Source organism: Patiria miniata, unplaced genomic scaffold (assembly GCF_015706575.1).
Source record: "Patiria miniata isolate m_02_andy unplaced genomic scaffold, ASM1570657v1 HiC_scaffold_5, whole genome shotgun sequence".
Lineage (NCBI taxonomy): Eukaryota > Metazoa > Echinodermata > Asteroidea > Valvatida > Asterinidae > Patiria > Patiria miniata.
Genome location: NW_024037072.1, coordinates 12,053,272 through 12,074,387, shown reverse-complemented (window position 1 = coordinate 12,074,387; position 21,116 = coordinate 12,053,272). Strand labels below are relative to the sequence as shown.

The following is a 21,116-nucleotide window of genomic DNA, read 5'->3' as shown; positions in this document are numbered from 1 at the left end:
GCCCCTCATGTGTTAAAAACATCATATCCAACATCACAGCAGTCAACAATTGTTAAAAAATTGACCCCATAGTGGGATGAGTTTTTATGCCGAATGGTTCAAATACAATGTAGTACGACAACAGGTTGCACAGATCTGGAGCTCCTGCAGAAAGCTGATCTCGTGGTCTGATAAACATGAGTAGTCATAAAATGAAGCACTTTGAGACTATTTGTATAAAGCACTGTAAGATAGAGCACCAAATCTATTTTTATGCAGATTTTTGTTTTTGTGGGGTGAAAACCCCCGACCCACTTCCTATGGTGGTGGTAAAATCTTCCTACTCATTCCCATTCATTTATCAAATAGTAAGTATTATTTTACAATTTGTAATTATTGATTGAACGTGATGATTGTTGGGTTTAATACCACTTTCAGTTTGCAAATTATTTGACCTCTACTCTCACCATCTTGCGGGGTAGGAGTGCTGGGAATCAGCTGTGGAATGGACCCATAAGCACCGAGGGTTGGCGGTATGATGGAGGGCCCACTATCCTGAGAGCTGCTCAGTTCCTGTTGGCCTGATAGGTGGAGGCTCCCGAGGGTCTCGGAGGGAGTGCTAGGGGTGCGATCGCTGCCCTCATGGGCAGAGCGGGAACTTCGCGAATATTGCTCTACAGAAAGATGAGAGAACAAACATAACCAAGGACTATTAAATAATTGGTTATTAAAGGTTAAAGTCAGGTTTTATTTTAGTTATGTGGTAATGATTCAAGCATTCTAGTTTGCCTAGCCTTTCTCTCTTCTGGGCCAAATTTTCATGGTTGGAAATATAAAAATGACAGATGATGATTTAATTCAAGAAATAACGCTGGTTTATAGCAGTCCGAGGGCTGAATTAAAGTGGCAGTACACAAATATAGTCTCAAAACTGGAAGAAACCAGCATCTTTTTTTCAATAAAAAAAATTTTTAACCTAAAAAAAACAAAAAGGAAAAAACAATATTTTGTCAAATGGACTAACCACGCAGAGACAATAAAAGATTACAATTACCTGTTGGAATGATTAAGATTTACAGTACGTAGCACCATGTGACAAATCTCAGATATTTGTCCTATGGTGCTACAGTTCATCATCTTCTTGCTACCATCATCATGTAAACCTTCAAACCTTACCTGTTAGAAAAGATCTAGCGAATTTAAAACTATAAGTGTCTGATGAACAAAATGGACGACCTACCAACTGAGCTCTCCTGCCCTATATTCACTTTTGCCTTTTTTTAAGGATCCTTATTCTGGGTTGCTAAAACTAAGAAGCACATGCTATCCCCTAAGCTTTCAAAACACCTACCAATCTTGTGGGGTGGCGTATTGGCAATGACTGTCCCCCAGGCCTCAGGGGAGGGCTGGATGATGGTGACTGAGGCGTCGTCCGAGGTGCTGGTCTCATTCACCAAGACTTGCTCTCCTAGCTGATGCAGACTGCCGGGGTCTTGATGATGTCTCAAAGTTTGATCTAAGAATTAAATTCACAGAAGCATAATAAATTGGTCAAGGTTTTGAGGTTAAGAAATTCAGTACCAGCATTGTTAAAAACAAAAACATGAATGAGACACTTTCTCTAAATGACAATACAAAACAAAAGTTTATTACACCTTAGCAAGTGGCACAATGTAAGCTTAAATGCAACTTCGTTGTTTGACTTATTATTCGGGAGTAGCGTGGCCCAGTGAATGGGGGTTTGCAACTCATGATCAAAGGCTCAGAGGTTCGAATGCAGCAGCTGTGTTCTTCGGCAAGTACAAATGGGTACCAAAACTAGTTTGAGAATAACATGAGATGGACTAGCATACCATTCCATGCCAACGAAACCAAAGACAAATGGCGGTCTGATTAGTCATATTAACCGAGACTTAGGCCCGATCTAGACACCATGCTATGGCCGCGCCGAACTTGAAATGAGTGCAGCCATAGCTTGTCTACAGCATGGCAATTGCTCTGAACTTAATAGTCGAACCTTAATGTATCTGGAGTAACTGGCCAGGTTAAAGCAGTTCAATGGACCTTCAGCATGATCAAGATATTCGTGCAGACTTCACTCCCTGTGATGCGGCACGAGAGAGAGTGAGCATGCGCATTTCTAAAATGTTTACCCCAACTTCGAATTGAATAGAGTTTGGCACGGCAACCACATGTTGTTTAGAACAGTGCCGTGCCACTGCCGTTCATTACGACGATAGCGTGGCAGCCCTAGAATAAAAAGTTTCTGAAATGAAATGAAATCAGATGGAATAACGCAGGTTTACAATCAGCAAAGATGTACCCAGTTTATGAGGAGGCGTGTCTTGAAATCCATATTTATAAGCCTCTGGGGTGGGCGGGATCTCGGCAATGGAGGCGTCTTCGGATGTGCTGGTCTCATTGGCTAGTACCCGGACTCTGTCAGCTGTTGATACGGACATGCATGTGGGGTCAAACGAATGGGAGATCATGCAGTGCAGACAATGAGTGAAAAGAAAGGATTTGGGGAGAAATTGAACAAATATCAATCCAAAGGGGGCAAAACCACTGAATATCTGCCAGCAAAAAAAAAAACTTCTTTTATTGCTTTGCTTGCCATTTCTGCTTCTTTTCATGCTAATCCTGCGGATTTCTTCCGGGTTTGCAAGATGCATTATAAGTTTACCTCTTCAAACTCAGCTAAAAATGCAAGACTTTTTGAGATGCTTTGGTAGTAGGATTTGGTTGCCAGCAGCAAGCTTTCATATTCATATTGTTGGGCTTGGGTATATTTTTTTTCTACTAGGGAAACCGTAGAACAAATGCCTGCGTTGTGATTTTCAGTTATTCCGAGTCAAATATTCACAAGCAGCAAATATTGTGCTGTAAAAACAAAACTAGCGTGTCTAGTGGGTTTGACCCGAATCAAGAAAATGGGTAAATCTGGTAAAAACAAATAACGGTAGACAACAAATTACAGGTAATGGGATGAGTTACCGAGGATGAAGTTGAAATTAAGACAGGACATGGAACTGGCAAAATAAAACATTGTGGCACCGAGCATGGGGAGAATCCAGCAAAAACCAAATATCAAAATAAACACTGAATATGCATGCAGACCCTTTGCAAGCTTGCTGTCATTTTCAGTCCTCCACTACAAGAGATATTAGCATCACCATTACCAAAGCCTGGGCAGAGTTTTATCACGTTATTCCTCACGCCTTTGGCCATTCCGCTGGGACTTTACCTAAATCCTCCCAAATCCTCCACTGTGCAGGAAACCAAATGTGCATTCCTTTTCATTTTGCATCGAGCCCATGTAAAGTATTATAAGATGGAATTTTGCGTCGGGGTGATGTAAATCAAATTAGGTTTGCCCTTCACCAACGTATAAACACTGTATACTCAGTGTGTAACCTCCCGAGTGAAAGTTGGAAAAAATCGTTCGGGTGGGACTCGAACCCACGACCTCCTGCTTTCTAGTGCAGATGTCTTACCACTCGACCACCGAGCTAACGGGATCGGTTGGCTTGTTCAAATCTGATGTACATAGCAGCGGGTACCGCATAAACTATTATAAGATGGAATTTTGCGTCAGGGTGATATAAATCAAATTAGGTTTGCCTTCACCAACTGCGCTGGGAATGTTTTTTAGCAGTATTAAGGAGTAACAGGCAGGGCAGTCAAGGGCGGTACGGAGACTTATGGGTTCATCAAATTATTTCCCCCGCTACCCTTTCCCCCTTGTCTAGGGTTGGGACATTCTAATACCTACCTCTCTTCTCCTCTGCGACATCAGCAAATAGATCTTGCTGTGAGGACTGAGGATGTTCCGATTCTCCCTCCCCGCTGGCTTCCCCACGGAACGACTCAAGGACATGAGAGGGAGTGCGTGGAAGCGGTACCGAAGGCTTGGCTGGATGTTCCTTGACTTGTGTGAACCCTCTACATAAGAGAAAAACAGAGTCAGACGGTAGCATCCAGTTTTGGGTATTTTTTTTTCAGTTGAAAACGAGAGAGGGGATAACTTCATCCCAGTTGCACAAGAATGTCGTGGAATACAACTCCGTGCATATTCTTCTAGGATCTTTGATTCAAATAAAATACATGATTTTAAGTTGCATACCCTGCGCTCTTCAAATCTTTGATTTTTTCCTCTTAACAAATTTTCAATTTGTATGGCTTGTTTTTATTTTTATAAGCCCAAAAGCCCCCCCCCCCTCCATTTTGGGCCTCTGTAAACCTCTGATAAGGCTTTCAATGTGTGCACAAATGAACCTGCCATGCAAGAGCCGAAATATTGTCTTGCAGCCAATAAATCAAATTTTGTGAGGAAATAATTCAATAACTAAACATCGGTGGATTTTTTTTCGTTTGATGTCTCATTCAAAAGTGAATAACTTTTACTTGCTAAGAGATTAGCAATTGAATAAAACAATTCTATTTTTCGAGGTGAAACTTGAAAATAGCACAAGGTACGCATTTTTAATTGCCTACCCAAATTTACTAAAGATGGGTTCTAACCTTCTAAATTTTTCAGAACAATTTTATGGAAAGAATTACTCCAAGATTAACACAGCATTTGAGCAATCATCCCTGGGCTTTCTGTTCTCATACTCGTCTAAGAACAAAACTTGTTTAAATTATGACAAATTGGTTGTGGTCCTGTGCCAACCTGTAATTTCAGTATAACTGTTCAAATCTGAACAGGACTCCATAACAACACATAACTTGATCCTATAAACTTTCGCGAAATGTTGAGTTTTGTCTTCGCCAACATTGAAAAGTCACCTCGTTGGGGGTTGCAATACAGTTTAGCAAAAGCTGTAACTGAGTGTACACCAAAGGCAAGGAAATGTAGAGTTTATTTTTGAAACTGCAGCAACTTACGAGGATGTAGCCTGCACTCCAGAACTGCCAGATGAACTTGTTGATAAGGAACTGAGTAGACTGCTGGATGCAGTGTCGTGTGATGCATGGTAGCTACTGGAATTGGTGCTATGACTGCTACTGCTGCTGATGCTGGAATGACTGGTATCTGCAATCCAAACAGTAGAATCCACTGTTTATTACTGTTAGTTAGTTCCCCTTTTCATAAAAAGACCTGAAACTGAGTTTCCAAAACAAAGACAATCTAAAAAGGAATTTTGTCTTGAGCCTTATTAGAGAGCAAACACAATAACAGGTACAAGAAAATACAAAAAATGGCCCAGTCTCAAGCAGTCTTTTGGGCAATATTTCATTGGATTATTGAGGAAATTTAAACTCTGTCCGCACTGTACACCCCTCTGTTCATTTACATCCACATTTAGTCACCATTCCTAAAGCAAATTCGACAAGGTATCAATCCAGTTTTTCACCATATACTGCCTGCAAAACAGGCCTAGTTTTGCCTACCTGATGATCTCTTCCTTGGGATCATGGAATGCAACGGTGGGTCCATGAGTCCAGACCCTCCTGCCTGTCCGTCTGTGTCTCTACTTCGCTCACTGGGAGGCGACGGGGTGGTGACAGCCCCCTGACCCTCGTCTGTCGAATCCCCTACCACAGCGGTGGGGGCGTCACTAACTCCGCCCCCTCTCTCACTGCCTACTCCTTGGTCATCGTCGCTTTGTTCTGGGCCAGCTGCTGCGTCTGATAATGATAAATTTTATTTTGAAATTATTTTGTGAAATATGTTTCCTGTCACTTTTTTTTGTTAAAGATTTTGAGAGATAATTAAACATTCTCTTGTACTTGTATATAAAGCGCTTTGATATTGTGGATACAACAGAAAGCGCTATGTAAGCATTAATTTTTTTATTTGTTCATTAGTTTTTTTTTATTAAAAGCCCCCTCCCCCTTTTTTTGTTACTTTTTTTTTTAATACCCATCTTTTAATTGGTGATTATCTCGTTGCTGGATTTGGTTGAGAAATATATAAACATGAATACTATCTCATTAAAAGGGAAATCTTTCAGGCTGATAATAATTGTAAGATCAACGTGGAAGATCTAGGAAGTTCACTGTATTGTTGGCGTACCCTAATGTGGCGCGGCCCCGAACATGCATTAACGTTAACAATTTCCTTAAAGTTGATAAATTCATGACACTAAAATTGTTCACAAAAGTTCAACAGTAAGCATTATTAAGATAATAGTACCAGTTTTTAACTGAATGAATTTGTTTTTCTATGGAGAGGTTTGGCAACACTGCATAAGGAAAGTCGGATATTATTCTTTGTCTGTAAATATATTAACTACATGTACGTACCCCCTACATGTACGTACCCCCTACTAGAAATTACAAATTCAGCATTTTCAGATTTATGGAAAGCCAACCCCCCCAAAAAACCTTCAATGTTTTTAAAATACTTTTCTACTCCTTTCATTTCATATCTTAGCTAAACAAAAAGCTTAAGCAATCAGAAAACAACATAATCTGTAATGCAATGTATCATTAAGCTTATCATCAAGATCAGTATTTAGGTCATGGAGCTATAAAAATCCTTTTTATAGCTCCTTGTTTAGGATTACAATTTCTAAATAGCGCCCTCTTGTGATTGCTGAAAATTGTAATGCTGCCCTCTCTAGTCTAGCTTATGGTAGTTGAGGTCAAATGTCAATCAGTACATGGAGCTCGGAGATCAATGAAAACAGTGCAGGCACTGATGCAGCGCTCAGTGTTTGTGTCTAATTTTGTGTGGGGTATATTTGTCAATATACAGCAGAATGATGAATAGTGAAGGTGATGTTCAAGAGGAGAGCTACAACATGAATCCTGTGAGAATGTTGAAGATAAAAACTGAGCCAAAATTTGAAGATGAGATTGAGAGTGTGTGGCACAACATGGCAACCTGGCTGTCGATGCAGCAACAGGTATGGAGTCCAGCGAATTTTATATTTTTAACGAAAGAAATATCACTTTTGTATAACTGAAAAGAGAATTAAACAACAAAATCAATGGCATGTGAATCAGCCTCATATGTGTTTGCATTTTGGAGATAAATTTAAATGGCCGAATTTGGAGTTTCAATTCTGTAACTAGTCAGTAAGGTACTAAGGCCAAATAAATTTTTTAAAAACATGTTTAGGCCTAATAAGAAAAAAACATGTTTCTTGTCCGGGTTTTTGAAAAAAAGGAGGAAGAAGGGCTTTTTATTTTTATTTTTCAAGATGGCCGCCATTTTACAATTTCCTGCAACCGTTGGTGTTTCCACTGTTCAAAGACACTTTTAAAATGAAAGACAAGTTGGACAAGAGAACTGAACATATTTACAGTGTCATTTAGAGTTGTATTGGTCTACAGTGAACAGTTTTAGATGCATTTGCTTTAACCGCCGAATTTGTGGACTTTTTCGGTGTTTTTTTACTGCATTTTTCAAAAATAACAAAAAATAAAAAAATCCAGGCTATTTTTCAAGGTGGCCGCTAAAGGTAACAGACATAGAGGCCAAAATGATGTCACTAGTTAAAATGTATCACTTTCCGTGTTTTTTTTTTTTTTAAAGGAACTAGGCAGCCTCCAAAAAGGAAGTTGGCAGGGACGATAAACATGTGGGTTTTTTTGTATTTGGCCCAAATGTTAAATGTTAGATTTACATTAACTACTTTCAGCATCATTTATTAATCTTATTAAAATGTTTGATATCATAGGAATCCCCATTAAATAAACAGTAACTTAATTTTTGAATCAGGTCTTTACCACTCATATTCATAACAAAAAAGTTACGAGTTTTTTCCCCGGACCTTCGCACTGTCCAGGCACGCGACGAAGAAACTCCGCAATGCGACCAGACAATGCCAGATGGCCTGCCGTAGTGCCCTTAGGCACTGGCAAAGTATAGTTCTGATCCCACTCCACATAACGCAGCAACACGGAATATGTGTCCACGCATTATCACTGCTAATACCGGGTGCCAGACAAAGTCTTGCAGGGGCCGATCACACTCCATGTAATGCAGCAATTACACGGAACATGTGTGCACGAGTTATAACTGTTACCGCGTGCCAGATTACATGTATAAGTCAGGCACCGATGCCATCAGCGTAAACTAAAAACCCAAAAAAATGATAAATTTGAGCTGCTTTGCGGAAAGGTGCGGAAAGCTTTTCATTATTTCTTTTTATACCAGTTTTAATAAAAGTCTGAACTTTCTGGGCATGATTGTACTAGTCTGTACCATTTTATTTATAAAGTTATGATAAAAACACACGATGGTTTTAATGAAAGTGCCAGCTCACGTGGTAATGTTTGGTGCAATCTGTTGATATGGAAAGCAGGAGTTGAGAATTTGTTTTTTTCCATCCAAATGAATCAAAAGTTCTGGATTAACGTTTTTGATAATAGAAGTCGGTACTCCTATTAGTATCAGGATACTTTTTTGTATTTTTAGCGTCATGTTGATACTTATTAGCACGGTTTGAAGTTGACTAATTTTGCATGGTTACAGATGTACGGCCCCAAACCACTGGACTCCCTACAAGAGGACTGCCAGACTACATCTGCTACAGAAGTCAAGCAAGAATCAGAAAACGCTTGTCCAAGTGATTTGGATGAGGATGTGAGTAAACTAGTAAAGGTTTCAGTTACAGATAAACCACATAGGCAGTGCAAATAATGGGCTCACAATTCGTAGCTGTTAGATTTGCAATTACTAGAAACACTTTTACAAGATCTATTCCAAATTGTGTCTTATTTTAGCTTATACAGACTCTGAAATAGAGACTTCAGAACACTTAACCGTGTCAACTCAAAACACATACATTGTACACTTCATTTGCCTCATGCTTGAATAGGAGTCTGGAAATACAGAATAAGCTTGCAAATATGAAAAGAAATTTGCTAACTGCTAAACTTAAATGAGATTTGAGGTTTTGCATTGAGAATGGTAAAACCCGAGTAAATTTTTGACAATTTTTTTGGATACACCACGTAACGGTACTTTAACAAAGAAAAACTTGTACTGATTTGTTTACTGTTACTTTTAAAGGGAATGTACAACATTTGCTTTTGCTGCAATTTTCAGAAATAAATGGATTTGGAGGATTATTATGCTATAGCAAATATTGTGAAGATGACTTGTTTCACGTTTTGGGTTCTTAGATGCTGGAAAAACCAAGAAAACCAATCATATTCTTGTAGTTTGGTTCCCTGACCCCACTTAAGATGAAACAGAGCAATTTATAGACTTTGGGGAATTGTAAGGTCAGAGAATCAGTCTAGCAGGCTTGTATCCCTTCACAGGTGTGTCATCAATTGCAAAGAAAATGCGGAATAACTAATTAAGAAAAAATAGGAGTAGTTTTTGAAAAAGCCAGTCTTCTCCAACGCTGGTCGGCCGACCAGCGTTGGAAAAATAACATTTTTCTTGAAAATGTCAGCACACCAGGAGCCACGATTTTACACGATGCTTTAGACTGTCATTCCCTTACAATCCAGTAAGGTATTTCTTGATAATTTGATCATTTCCTTATGTGATGTTTGCAAATGTTGTATCTTCCCTTTAAGATTTGAAGGGATAGAAAATAACATTTTCAGGTTTATTCCCTGAGCTCCTGAAGTACCCAAACACTGTCTGATTTGTAATGTCCCTAATGCTGCAATTTCTTTCTGATTTCATTGGTCTCTGTAGGAATTGCATGGAGATGGGGATTATTTGTTTGTCTCACCAGAATCATCTGTTCTACTTCCTATGGTAAGAAACTGATGACATTATGTGTTAACCTTACTGCTCCAAAATCAACACAGTGAAATCTTGATAAATCCAGTCTCAAGGATATGCATTAAAAAAATGAGATATCCAGAGATGAGTTAAACAAGGTTCCATATTTTCTACAATCAAGTTATCTACACGTACACGCATACATTTTCTTCAGGGAAATCAGGGTAGCATTAAAAGGGTCTTAAACATCTTTAATTTGACTTTCTGAAACGTTTATTATTATTAGACCTTGACTTATCGTGATTTCACTGTACATGTATTAACAAACGAAACAGTTTTGACAGCTTTGATTTGGTCCATGAGATTGACCAAATGGCCCAAATGGCCCCTCAAGAACCAAATGGCCCCTCAAGTGCACAAAATCACATCACATCCGACAATGGTTATTTTTATAGCGAATAACATTACTGACAAGACAGACTTAGGAACCAAAAACAAAGTGTAGTTTTAGACTGAAGTGGCAAAACTATAGTAATAGTAGGCCTATTCTGGGGTAGTTTGTTGTGGCTTGTTGGGGTGTTGGGAATAATTTTTGTGCAAACCCTTTTTTGTTTGTGCAAACTCACCTGGTGATGTGGCTGGGCTCCCAACAGTACCTCCCACGATTTCCTTGACTCTCACTGTTCTTGGCGGTGTGTGAAGTGCTGGAGGCGGCACCAACTTAGGCACCGAGCTACAGGCGTACATGAAAAAAACATGTACACTTATGTACAGTGAATTTGAAACATCAGTTAAGAATGTGTTATACACTGAACACAGGCGATTCCCAAACTAGGAATCATGAAATTCCCAATCTAGCACTTTTCTAAACGTTACCATGTTAACCAGGATTCTTCCCAGTTTTTAAAAAAAAATGGGGGGGGTGTGGGGAAGGGGTGTTTGAGCCTTATTTTTTTAACATCACATTCCATTACATGTACTGAAAAAATTAAGACTACTGAAGGTGCAGCTTATTAGAATGGGTCAATAAAATCTCAGCTTTGCACGCTTTGTTCATTATTTAAGTCACCTATCTGGACAGACTCAAGCACAATAAACATGCGAGTTTCACAGATGCCCAGTTGTGTCACACGAGGCTAATGTTTGGTGAACTGTCATTGGATTTGAAAATGGTAGTATTCTTATGAATCTTCAGCGATGAAGCCAGCATTTCGCAAACCCGTTTTCAAGTTTTCACCTGTGGCTGCTGCTTGTGTCTTGAGATGTCTCCTCCCCTGTCTCCTCGTGGTCATCTTCCTCATCATCGTCCTCCCCGTCCCCGCCTCCCCCTTCCTCACCCCCATTGCCACCACCCTCATCACCCCCAGCAGCCCCGCCGCCTGCATCCTGCCCCTGGTTGCCTTGGTTACTGCCTCCAGTCCCATCATTCCCTGCTGCGGTTCCCTGGTTACCGTCACCTTGGTTTGGTGCTGAGCTTGATCCCTGTTGTGGGTTCGTTGGCTGTGATCCTTAAAGAAGCAACAGACGGCACCAAAAAAATTAACTAAAACTGAAATATGTGTTGTTAATAATATATTGTTTTCCCAATTAGCCCTCGCAACAAGAGGATGGTTCTTCTGATGATGACCAGCTAGCTGAAAACCAAGATGTTAAACCAGTAGAGCTGAGTGCACATGCAGAGGAGCAAGAGCGTCCTCGTTCAAATGTGAGTACTTTGCTTCATTCTCCTTCCTTCAGTGACATTATATTTGAATCATCTGTGAAGTGCTTTTCCCCATTCCCTTCCAGCCTAAGTACGGAAGGTTTGTGGTAAATTATCATGAATGTTATCTCTTTTAAATTGTGTGGTTCTAAGATGAATCATTTGTTTTAACATCAGGAGACTTCCGGACTCTCGCTGGTGTAGAGGTTTAGGTAGTGGAGATTCATCCTTTTCATGTGCTTTTTTCAATTATATACATATCTTCACCTGTCATTTTTCTTGCCTTGAATTCCTCCTTTTGTGGATGCTTTCGATCCTTTGTTTTTAATGACGTAAAGTGTCCAGCACCATGGTGATTATCTGCTATCTAAATATTGAAGGAAGGAAAAGTTGTATCAGTGTCAAGAAAAATTACACATAAACAAACCGTGTACTTTATTCCTGCTTCAATCCTTACAACTGTTCTTGGTTCACAATACCATCTCAAAACTTGCAGAAATTTCAAAATCGTTGAGAAGGTACCCTAATAAATGTTATTGTACCAAGTTTCATGCTTAAACGAAATCAATCAATTTGACTTTCTTAAATTAAGATGAGCCTGGGGGATAAGGCGTTCAGGGAGGAAAATGTTGGGTTTTTTAAGAGCATGAGTCATACATCATCAAATTTTGGTGGCAATCGTCATATTTTTTTTTCTCCAAATTCATGCAAACTTTCAACCCAATTCTCTTACCAAAACTGGACTGGGTTGGGTTCCTCTCAGCGCGGCAAGCTCCCACAGCATCCGTTGCTTGTTGGGCCCAGTCAGGCCCGTGTTGGTCATCTTAACAGCCTGCGCTGCGTCTTGAGACTCCTCCACCTGGGAGTTCATGACCATGAAGCAAGGGTCCTCTCCCTGGGTCCCCAGCAGCCCCGACTGACTAAACGGGAGACTGTCCATTCTGCCAAGACAGAAATGCAGCGAATTCATTTTCTTGTTCTTTGGGGTTTTTTTTTTTCAAGGTATTGCCATAGGACTTTACACTCAGCCTGACATGAGTCACACCATTTGTAATTCAGATTGAACTCAAAATGCGTAGCCTGGGACTTGACCTGTTGGATTCACAATTATACTGAGACTTGGTTAAAGGCCCTAATCCGAAAAACGTTTAGAAAAACTATTCTAAATTTGGTCTAACTTAAGCTTATTCAGACTCTGATTTAAGACTTCAAAACACCCAACTATGTCAACTCAAAACACATAGACTTCATTTGTCTTGTACTTGAATGACAGTCTGGAAATACAGACTACACTTGCCAATATGAAAACAAATCTGCTAACTGCTAAAATTAAAGGGGGCACTACGTCCTGAAATCCCTGAAAATGTCATGTTTTGGATTGTTATACTTATCCTATTTAAAACATCTGGTTGAAAGGAAACCAACTTGATGTCTTACCGTTCCCGAGAAAAGAGGGGAAAAAACCGGTTGTTTACATCGGACACGACGCTTTAGAGCACGAATACTTTTTCCTGTCGTTCCGTGTTTGTACGACACACGTTTGTCTCGGGAACAGCGGTGACCAATCACCAACAATGTACAAAATATATTTTCTTTGACATCTGCAAAAGGCGAACACTTTACGAATGAAATCACAACTAGCACCCAAACAGCTCAACTTTTTTGGGTCGCAAAAGTGGACCCCAAAATTTTTTTTCGCACGCATAACACAGGAAGAACACCAAAAAAAACCAGTTTTTAAAGGATAGTTGTGTGGATGTTTATATCCTCCTTTTAAATGTTCTTTCCGATAAACATCATTTCGTTCAAAGCGCGTTTTGTAGTTCACTTGGGCTGTTCCAGGACCTAGTGTCCCTTTAAATGCGATTTAAGGCTTTGCATTGAGAATGGTCAAACTTGAGTCAATTTTGGACTATTACAATGTAAATGTACATGTATGAAAAGTTTTTTCATATCCCTTTTTGGTTAATTTTATTGAAAAAAAGTAGCCTAGAACATTTAAAAAAAATTGTCCATGCTTTTCCTGACAACAAGAATGCTGTTCCTGTGATGTCAATTTTGGAGAAGTGTTCAGTTTAAGGGTTTTCAGATCAAATCTTGAGCCCAAAAATGGTCTTATTTTGAAAACATTTGTAAGGAAAGTTTCCTCATTGGCTTACTGTAACGTACACATGGAACCGTTACACCATGGGCCGCAATCGGTTGATCTGCCTTATCGGTCGATCACACTGTGCCATTGGTCGATCATGACGGATATCTCCAACTTTACTTGTAATAATCCTCCAGAGATATGATTAACAAAGAAAAGGTGTTCAATTGGCGGCATTGCGATCAACCAATAGTATCATGATCGACCGATAACACAGCACGATCGACCAATCGCACACATTGACCTATCGCGCCCAACATAATCCCTAGAGTTGTGTGGTTCTGAGAAGAATAAGTTTAGTTGTTTCAAGAGACTGCTGGGCTCTTTCTGGTGTTGGGGTTTAAGTAGAGGAGGCTTAGCTTTTCCAGCCAGTTAAGTAGTTTTAAAGCTATTTTAAGTTTGTAAGTTTTTCAAGGAAGGCATTTCAAAAAAAATTACATATGCCCTTTGAATCTCAAAAAAGGGGAAAATTTTCCTTATGTTGCTTTGCTTGCAAACACTATCCAACTTCCACCAAGTAACTCAGTGATTTTTATTCTCGTCGGGGCCAACTCTCCTTTTAGAGATAGCACAAAAACTTTACTTCACATGGGTGTTATGTTAAAACCTCTCACAAATATCATTCCTAGCCTGAAACTGAAATAAGTGTCATTACAGTTCATGTATTGACTGTCCTATTTACAACGTCTGCTTTGTTTTCCCAATGTAGCCCTCGCAACATGGGGATGGTTCTTGCGATGATAAGCAGCTAGCTGAAAACCAAGACGTGAGACCAGTGGACATCAATGTACATGCAGAGGAGATTTCAGGAGCAGGCATGCCAGATCCAAACCTACTGCCTACACAAGAGGCAACTCCAAAGCAGCAGACGGTGGCTATCAGTGTCGCCAATCCGACCACTGATTTGAACCCTCACCCCAAATTAAGGAAAATTTATCCAAAGTGCGGGTGCGTGGGATGCACACAACGCATGCAAGTGCCCAAAATGAAGCCAGGCATAAAATCGAAAATAGTCAAGCGCATCACATGCACAATTGATGTAAATGCATCATGGGTTCAATGCAAGGATTGCCAAAAGAACCTCCTCTCTGATACCCTAATGCCGCACATGTTTATCTGCCACGACTACACTTTCCTTGTCCCTCCTCGCAGGTTCAAACCACTAGATTTAAGAACCAACCTATGTGAGAACGTTTTGGCAGTAAAGCTGACTTTGAAACCGACGTGCTTTAGACAATGTCCAGTCTGCACGACCATGATCGCCGGCTCTGATTTGGTGTACCACATGCTGCAGAACCATTGGTTCCTTCCGATATGTCCGCATGTAAACACCTGCAAAAGTCCATTTGCCTCACTGGCCTGCCTCAGACATCACATGAGTGAACAGCATGACATCAACAAGTACCGGTACATTGCCCTTGACTCTGCCTTCCACTGCCTTCCACGAGGATTGCTGCGTGGATCTTCCAGAATAAGCAAGGTTTGTAAAAAAATAAGAGCTTAAAATCCCCAGAAGGACATTGGCTTCCTCGGATACAATCAAAAGACTTACCACAGGGTTTCATTCTTAAAACACTTTCATGGCATGATACATTACTTCAATGGCATAAGAGAATTAAAAACACCAATGCTCCTTAAATTTGTGAAGGACAATGCTCCTTAAATTATGAAGGACAATCAAGACAAAAACATAACATTTAATGACCCCCATGTTGTCTGATTCAAGAACCTTTGTACATCTTCTTGAATCAGACAACATGGGGGGGGGTTCATTAAATGTTATGTTTTTGTCTTGATTGTCCTTCATTACATACGTAACACTTTTAAAAACAATATCCATGCAGTATTTTCTAAAATACAAAACCAGTTACCGGTACAAGTATATGTACATTGTACATGTATATATATCCTTTGCAGCTGAGGATATTTGTTCAAAGCTTGCAATGTTAACAGCAAAAATTGAGAGACCAAGATCCTAGTTGTATTATCAAAATTCAAAAGGTCTTCTATAGTGTCGCACTTTACTGTGGAATAAATATGTAAATTATAAAAAATCTAATAAATATTTGCAAATAAGTTCAAGATCATGTGAAAAACCAATTGTCTCCTCTTTCCACTGATACATTGATTATGTGTCGCGGCCACGGATGACTGAGCATTCCATGTTGTTCTGTCAAGGGTCAAAACTTGTACCGGCTGGGCCAAGTTTGTGCAAAAGGGTAACTGGTATTCTGGGCGTGTGCACCAGCTTAAGTTAAATAAAGAAGACATCATTTTCTTCAAACCATTTTAATTAATTTGGAAACAGCAATTTAAGAACTCTCATTCTTAAAGTAAACCCCTCGTGGCCCAATTGTTTTTCACCATTTCAACCTTTGCATTTACAAATCATCCAGCAAAAGGTGAAACTTGGCCCAGTACAAGTTCTTCCCCTTGATATTTAACAGTAAATGCTCAGTAGTCCATGGCCACAAACACACAATCAAGGTGTCGTTGGAGAGAGGACACATTGGTCTCTCACTTGATCTTTCATTTTAAAAACAGATTTTTTTAAGGTTTCCATTTACATCTGGTTTTCCTTTGTTTTTTGACACCCTGTGTATCACTCATGGTATGAAATGACTACATGTATCACTTTCATGAGCAACACTTCCTTGGTTTTTCCCACTGCAGCCTGAGAACAGTTACCGTCAGCATGAGTCACCAGTAGTGGTTCAAGGACTGAAACTAGTCTACCTGAACACACACCCACAACCGATTTTAACGACAATTGCACAAGAACCACCTAGTGTGTCAACTCAAGAATCACCAATGCAGCAGCAGAAAGTGACTGTTCCAGACGGCAATTCACTGGCAAGTGACCAAGGTGGACAGCAGTCACTGACATCTGATTTGGAACCCGACAGGAACACCATTTCAGAGTCCACCATTCCCAATGACAAGGGTCCTCCGCCCAGCAGCACGAAAAGCCCAGTTGCAAAAGTGAACAAAGGCTGTGAAAAGAAAGACGATGCTGATCAAACCTTAGCTAGTGTCACTCCTGATAAGGGACAGCCAATACAGCAGCAGAATACAGCAGCAACAATACAGCAGCAGAATACAGCAGCAACAATGCAGCAGCAGAATGCAGCAGCAACAATGCAGCAGTGGAAAGTGACCTTTCCAGATGGCAATTCACTGGCAAGTAACCAAAGTGGACAGGAACCACTCACAACTGATTTGAAACCCGCCAAGAACATCATGTCAACGATTAACCACAATGGCAATGAGACAGGTCCTCGGTCCAGCTGCAAGGAAAGCCCAGTTGCAAAAGCGAAAAAAGGCAGTAAAAAGAAAGGCAATGCTGTTCAAACCTTGGCTAGAGTCACTCCCGGTAAGGATCAGGCAAATTGGATGAATTGCCCTGACTGCGATATGAATCTCACTGACCGCAGCCTAATGGGGCACTTGTATGTTTCACATGACTATTGCCTTGTCATCCCTCCTGGGGAAAGCAATAAGCCTGATTTAGGGATGGACCAATCTGCTTGGGCTGTGAAGCTGACCAACAATGGGAAATCAACTAGACAGTGTCGAATCTGCAAGAACAGGATTGATGAAGACAGCTTGATTAACCACTTGTTGCACAATCATCATGCCCAGTTGAAATGCCCATACGTACACACTTGCAAATGTACAACTGCAACGCTGAGCGGTCTCAAACGGCATATAAGGAAATGCCACGATGACATCCACAAATACAAAGCACCTGACAATGCCTGCAACTTCGAACTTCCACCAGTGTCTTCTACAGGAAGTGAGGATACAAGAAACAAGACCTCAGAATCGCAAGGAGAAAATCGAATCACAACAGATAAGTGTATATCTACACCCAAGGAAATGGAAGAGGACAACTACACATCAGTGGATGGTGGAGCTCAGAAAAGAAACACAAACCAAGACCACTGCAGTCCAAAGAGGAAAAGATCTAGATCAACGAAAAGAAGAAAATCTGGTTCAAGCAAGAAATTAAAGAAATACCAAACGGACAAGGAGTCAGTGCCAGAAGAGAGGGCATCTGATCAACCATCAAACGGAGGAGCAGACAGCAATGATTTGCCAAGAGAAACCTGTGATGAAACACTGGAAAATAATACAAACCTTGAGGGGCAATTAATCAAGGAGGATCAAAAACATGATGGAATAAAAAGTACAAGAAATGCCACACAACAGGAAAGTCCATCCAGCTCTGGGGAAACCAAAGCAAGTGAAAACACAGAAAAGGGAAACGGTACAGCCCCTAAATGTGCCATTCCTGTTTTCGAGCACCAGACTTCATGCAAGTGTTCTTATTGTGACTTACCCTTCACGTCTCAAGAGCAGCTTCTGGAGCACATGTTTGCGATCCACGACTGTTTTTTCATCGACAGGCAGTGCGACGGGAAAGACAAAACTGTTGCCATTCCACTGCTACCAGAATTCCCTGAACCATGCATTTCACTAACATGCAGGGACTGCCCACACATTCTAAGCACCAGGTCCGAACTGATCTTTCATATGACAACAGTTCACGGCTACCAGTTTGTGTGCCCAATGGAGAGCTGTTGCCATCAGCAATTCCACTGTGATTCGGGATACCTCCTTCTCTATCATCTACGAAGTGTGCACAATTTCACAGTAAAGTCTAATATCGAAGTATTGTTTAAACTGAGAGATCCCACTCAGTTGTTTCAACTGATACAACCCACGCAATTGTTTCAAGTGATAGAACCCACACAGTTGTTCCAAATTAACCCTAACTCCCTACCATAATTTACTAGGAACCGTACCCATCCTGGCAACCCAATGTAAAAGACTGTCAGTTTACGGTTACTGTACCCATCCTGACAGATTCCAACAAAACATGCCATTGGGGTTTGATGGGTTGAGTTCTGTTAGGGTTAAAGAACCACTCAGTAGGTAAAAGGAGATTGTACAAGTCAAGACAAGTGGGAGTGTCCAAGAAACAATTGTCCATATATCTACCTGACTTCTAACAGGCTATCTGACCGATAATCTGCCACCGCAATAACCCACCGCCGTGAGGGGGCGTTATCACAACAAACTCGGTGGTCCTGACATTTGGGGGTTGCTTTTTTTGACTCGCCCTGTATAGTTCATTTAATTCAAAGACATTCCCCTTACAAACTTTGGCTTTTTGTGTATATGTCTCCATCTGTTTGTTTTCTTCATGTAATTATTACTATATAGTGTTTGTATGATTTGGAAATAAATATTGAATTGAATTGAATTGAAGCTAAATACCACAAAAGAGCTGCCCAGTAAAGTTGCCCAAAATTCTAGCTGCATCTTGTATTCCAATTGAAAAAAATGTTAAGAGTTTTGCTTGGAATTATTGTGAAAGGTTTTGAATGCATGCTGCATAAATTTGGCAAACAGGTTAGCGGGTATTTCACAACTGCTACTGTACATGATTCCAAAGGCATTGTTTGTGGTGGTTTATGGGTGACAGTGGTTTGTAGGGATAACATGCTCTCGCGGCAGCGGGTTATCACTCAGCTGGTTTACATGTATGTACAACATCCTCTTCAGCTAAGACTAATGGCTGAGCCACAACTTATGAGGTTACAACAGTACTGTACAATGTACATGTATGCAGCGAGTGTTCATTCTGGTACATGCATACATGGTTTCTAGATCAGTCTGCATTGAGTCATTCATAACATACATGTAGGTACATTCGTACAGTTCTCTCTTTGTGTGTCCCTATGCAAATGCTCAAACCTCATTTTGCCACATGGTGCTACCGCAACAACTTACCTTATTAAACTTCCACAATTAAACATTTTTCTGAACATCTGCAGTGGTTGCATGTGGTGTCAGACAGGAGTGACCTAACCAAACTCAACCCATTAAAGCCCAATTTAGCAGGTTTTGTTGGAATCTGTTAGGATGGGTACAGTACCCCTGAACTGATGATCGTTTTTACTGGGTTTGGCACACTTCCAAAATCAAAGTCAGAATGTGTGTGTGTACAATTTCCCAATTTCCGAGGATGGGTACAATTCCTAGTAAAATATGCTAGGGGGTTAAGGTTAATCCAGATCACTTTCAATGACTCACCTTGAATAATTGAGACGTCCCAAACAATAAGTTGGAATGTCCCAGTTATAGTTGGGGTGATAGTTGGAGCAATAAAGTGTCAATGAGAATTAATAAGCTGAGCAGTACATTGTGAAAAAAAGCCTACATTTGACATGTGCCAATCTGCATATTTTCCATTGCACAAACATTTGGTCATTTTAAAATTACAAACGTACTAGTATGCAATCTAAGTTAAAACTCTGTGTGTGAAAAACCTAAACTCGTGTACATTGTACAACGTTAAAAAGAGTAGTATTGTGTTTAAACAATACGCACAGGAAACGTCAACATAAGTTGAAACATGGTCTCTTCCAATGAATGCCCTGTGGCATATTGTATTGTGAATTGCTTGTAAGGAACTATGTATGTACCTTCTGAATTATGGATTCATGAGCCATTTTGAATAAAAGCTGTAGAATTGGTGTACAGCACCCAACCATTTTTTTCTTTTTCCTTTATTGAGTAATGTTTGTTATAAAAAAAAAAAAAAATTTGTACAATGTAGATATTGGGATCATTGGGGAAAATAGCGCAAATTTATTATACTTTTGTGCATTGGATTTTGCAAAGCAAAGTCTGAATATAATACAAGCTCTAGATAAAAAAATCTACAGCACCAATACAAATCATCACTGAACTGGAAAAAAAGTAAAATTATGCATCAAAAACTGAAAAGGCTATGCATCTAGGGATACTTCTAATACTATAGCTGGGTTACCGGTACTGTAGCATGAATCTTGGACATTAGCTTCTAGGCAACTCGACTACATGTACCCCTGGTAGTACATCCATTTCCTTGGCCCAAACCCAATAACATAACACAAATTCTAAAGACCTTATAAATGCAACTTGCACTATCACCCTGATCTTCTGCAAATAAAGTTCAGCCACCCCACCCCCCCCCCCCCCAAAAAGGTAAACCTACATTCTAAAAAGCACACTTGCACACCCATGGAAGTACAGTAAAGAAGAAAGACAATTTGGAAGTCAATTTCAATCAAAATATTAAATAGAGCTCGATCCAAATGTGTACAACTTTTAATCTTATCACATGGGTCACTGCCTCCCTGGTACTCCGAGTCCTATATGTGCAAAATTATGGGAGCCTAATCTCGTGGCACGGTGCAGTGAGAGGCTGGAATTTTTTCAGAAACATTGTCTATTTGGCTGTAAAATGAAACAGCCGTCAATTGATAAGGCAAAACAAGAACCGTCTAATTGTATAGAACTGCAGTCTAGTGCACAGATAAACGATTACATGTAGTACACGGCGGGCTCCTTATTTTGTCCGTACAGGACTCGGATAGGGACCTGTGTGATTACTTGTAGCTATTGCATAGTTCTTTCAGTTGGTGTTATCTATAAAATACATGTATTGAATTTTAGGTAATCTTTAACTTTAGGATACCTGTATTTTCACGAGTTCTGTTCAAAACTGACTTTTGCAGATGACTGTCCAGTACCAAAGTGAATTTTGCAGCCTAAAGCAGTCTCTTTTCTTCAGATAACCTCATGTTTGT

General features: G+C 40.1%; 2 protein-coding genes across 7 annotated transcripts in view; one reads left to right on the top strand and one right to left on the bottom strand.

The window, feature by feature from the left end:
- The window catches only part of LOC119740410 (TP53-binding protein 1-like), a 53,625-nt gene that overhangs the window by 28,486 nt on the left and 4,023 nt on the right, over positions 1-21,116 (bottom strand). For 3 of the 6 annotated variants that reach the window (XM_038215704.1, XM_038215705.1, XM_038215707.1), the window contains exons 2-11: positions 12,058-12,265; positions 11,592-11,691; positions 10,860-11,130; positions 10,249-10,355; positions 5,377-5,613; positions 4,870-5,017; positions 3,755-3,924; positions 2,303-2,425; positions 1,331-1,495; positions 435-653 (exon numbers count right to left, since the gene is read on the bottom strand). In XM_038215704.1, coding sequence (XP_038071632.1) covers positions 435-653; positions 1,331-1,495; positions 2,303-2,425; positions 3,755-3,924; positions 4,870-5,017; positions 5,377-5,613; positions 10,249-10,355; positions 10,860-11,130; positions 11,592-11,691; positions 12,058-12,264 — 1,747 coding nt within the window. In that variant the 5' untranslated portion in view covers position 12,265. The remainder of the gene's footprint in view (positions 1-434; positions 654-1,330; positions 1,496-2,302; positions 2,426-3,754; positions 3,925-4,869; positions 5,018-5,376; positions 5,614-10,248; positions 10,356-10,859; positions 11,131-11,591; positions 11,692-12,057; positions 12,266-21,116) is intronic. The other 3 variants (XM_038215706.1, XM_038215709.1, XM_038215708.1) reach the window with 2 other exon arrangements.
- Positions 6,536-18,747, top strand: LOC119740412. The gene is made up of 6 exons (XM_038215710.1): positions 6,536-6,836; positions 8,411-8,521; positions 9,593-9,655; positions 11,214-11,327; positions 14,183-14,953; positions 16,147-18,747. Exons 1-6 carry the CDS (start codon positions 6,690-6,692, stop codon positions 18,262-18,264), a joined length of 3,324 nt encoding a protein of 1,107 aa, XP_038071638.1. The 5' UTR covers positions 6,536-6,689; the 3' UTR covers positions 18,265-18,747.

What these genes read in the sequence shown, in the direction of transcription:
- LOC119740412 (XM_038215710.1), top strand. Translation starts at nt 6,690, where the DNA reads ATGATGAATAGTGAAGGTGATGTTCAAGAGGAGAGCTACAACATGAAT. An exon ending in CATCTGTTCTACTTCCTATG is followed by an intron (nt 9,656 to 11,213) that starts GTAAGAAACTGA and finishes TTTCCCAATTAG; the next exon opens with CCCTCGCAACAAGAGGATGG. An exon ending in AAGAGCGTCCTCGTTCAAAT is followed by an intron (nt 11,328 to 14,182) that starts GTGAGTACTTTG and finishes TTCCCAATGTAG; the next exon opens with CCCTCGCAACATGGGGATGG.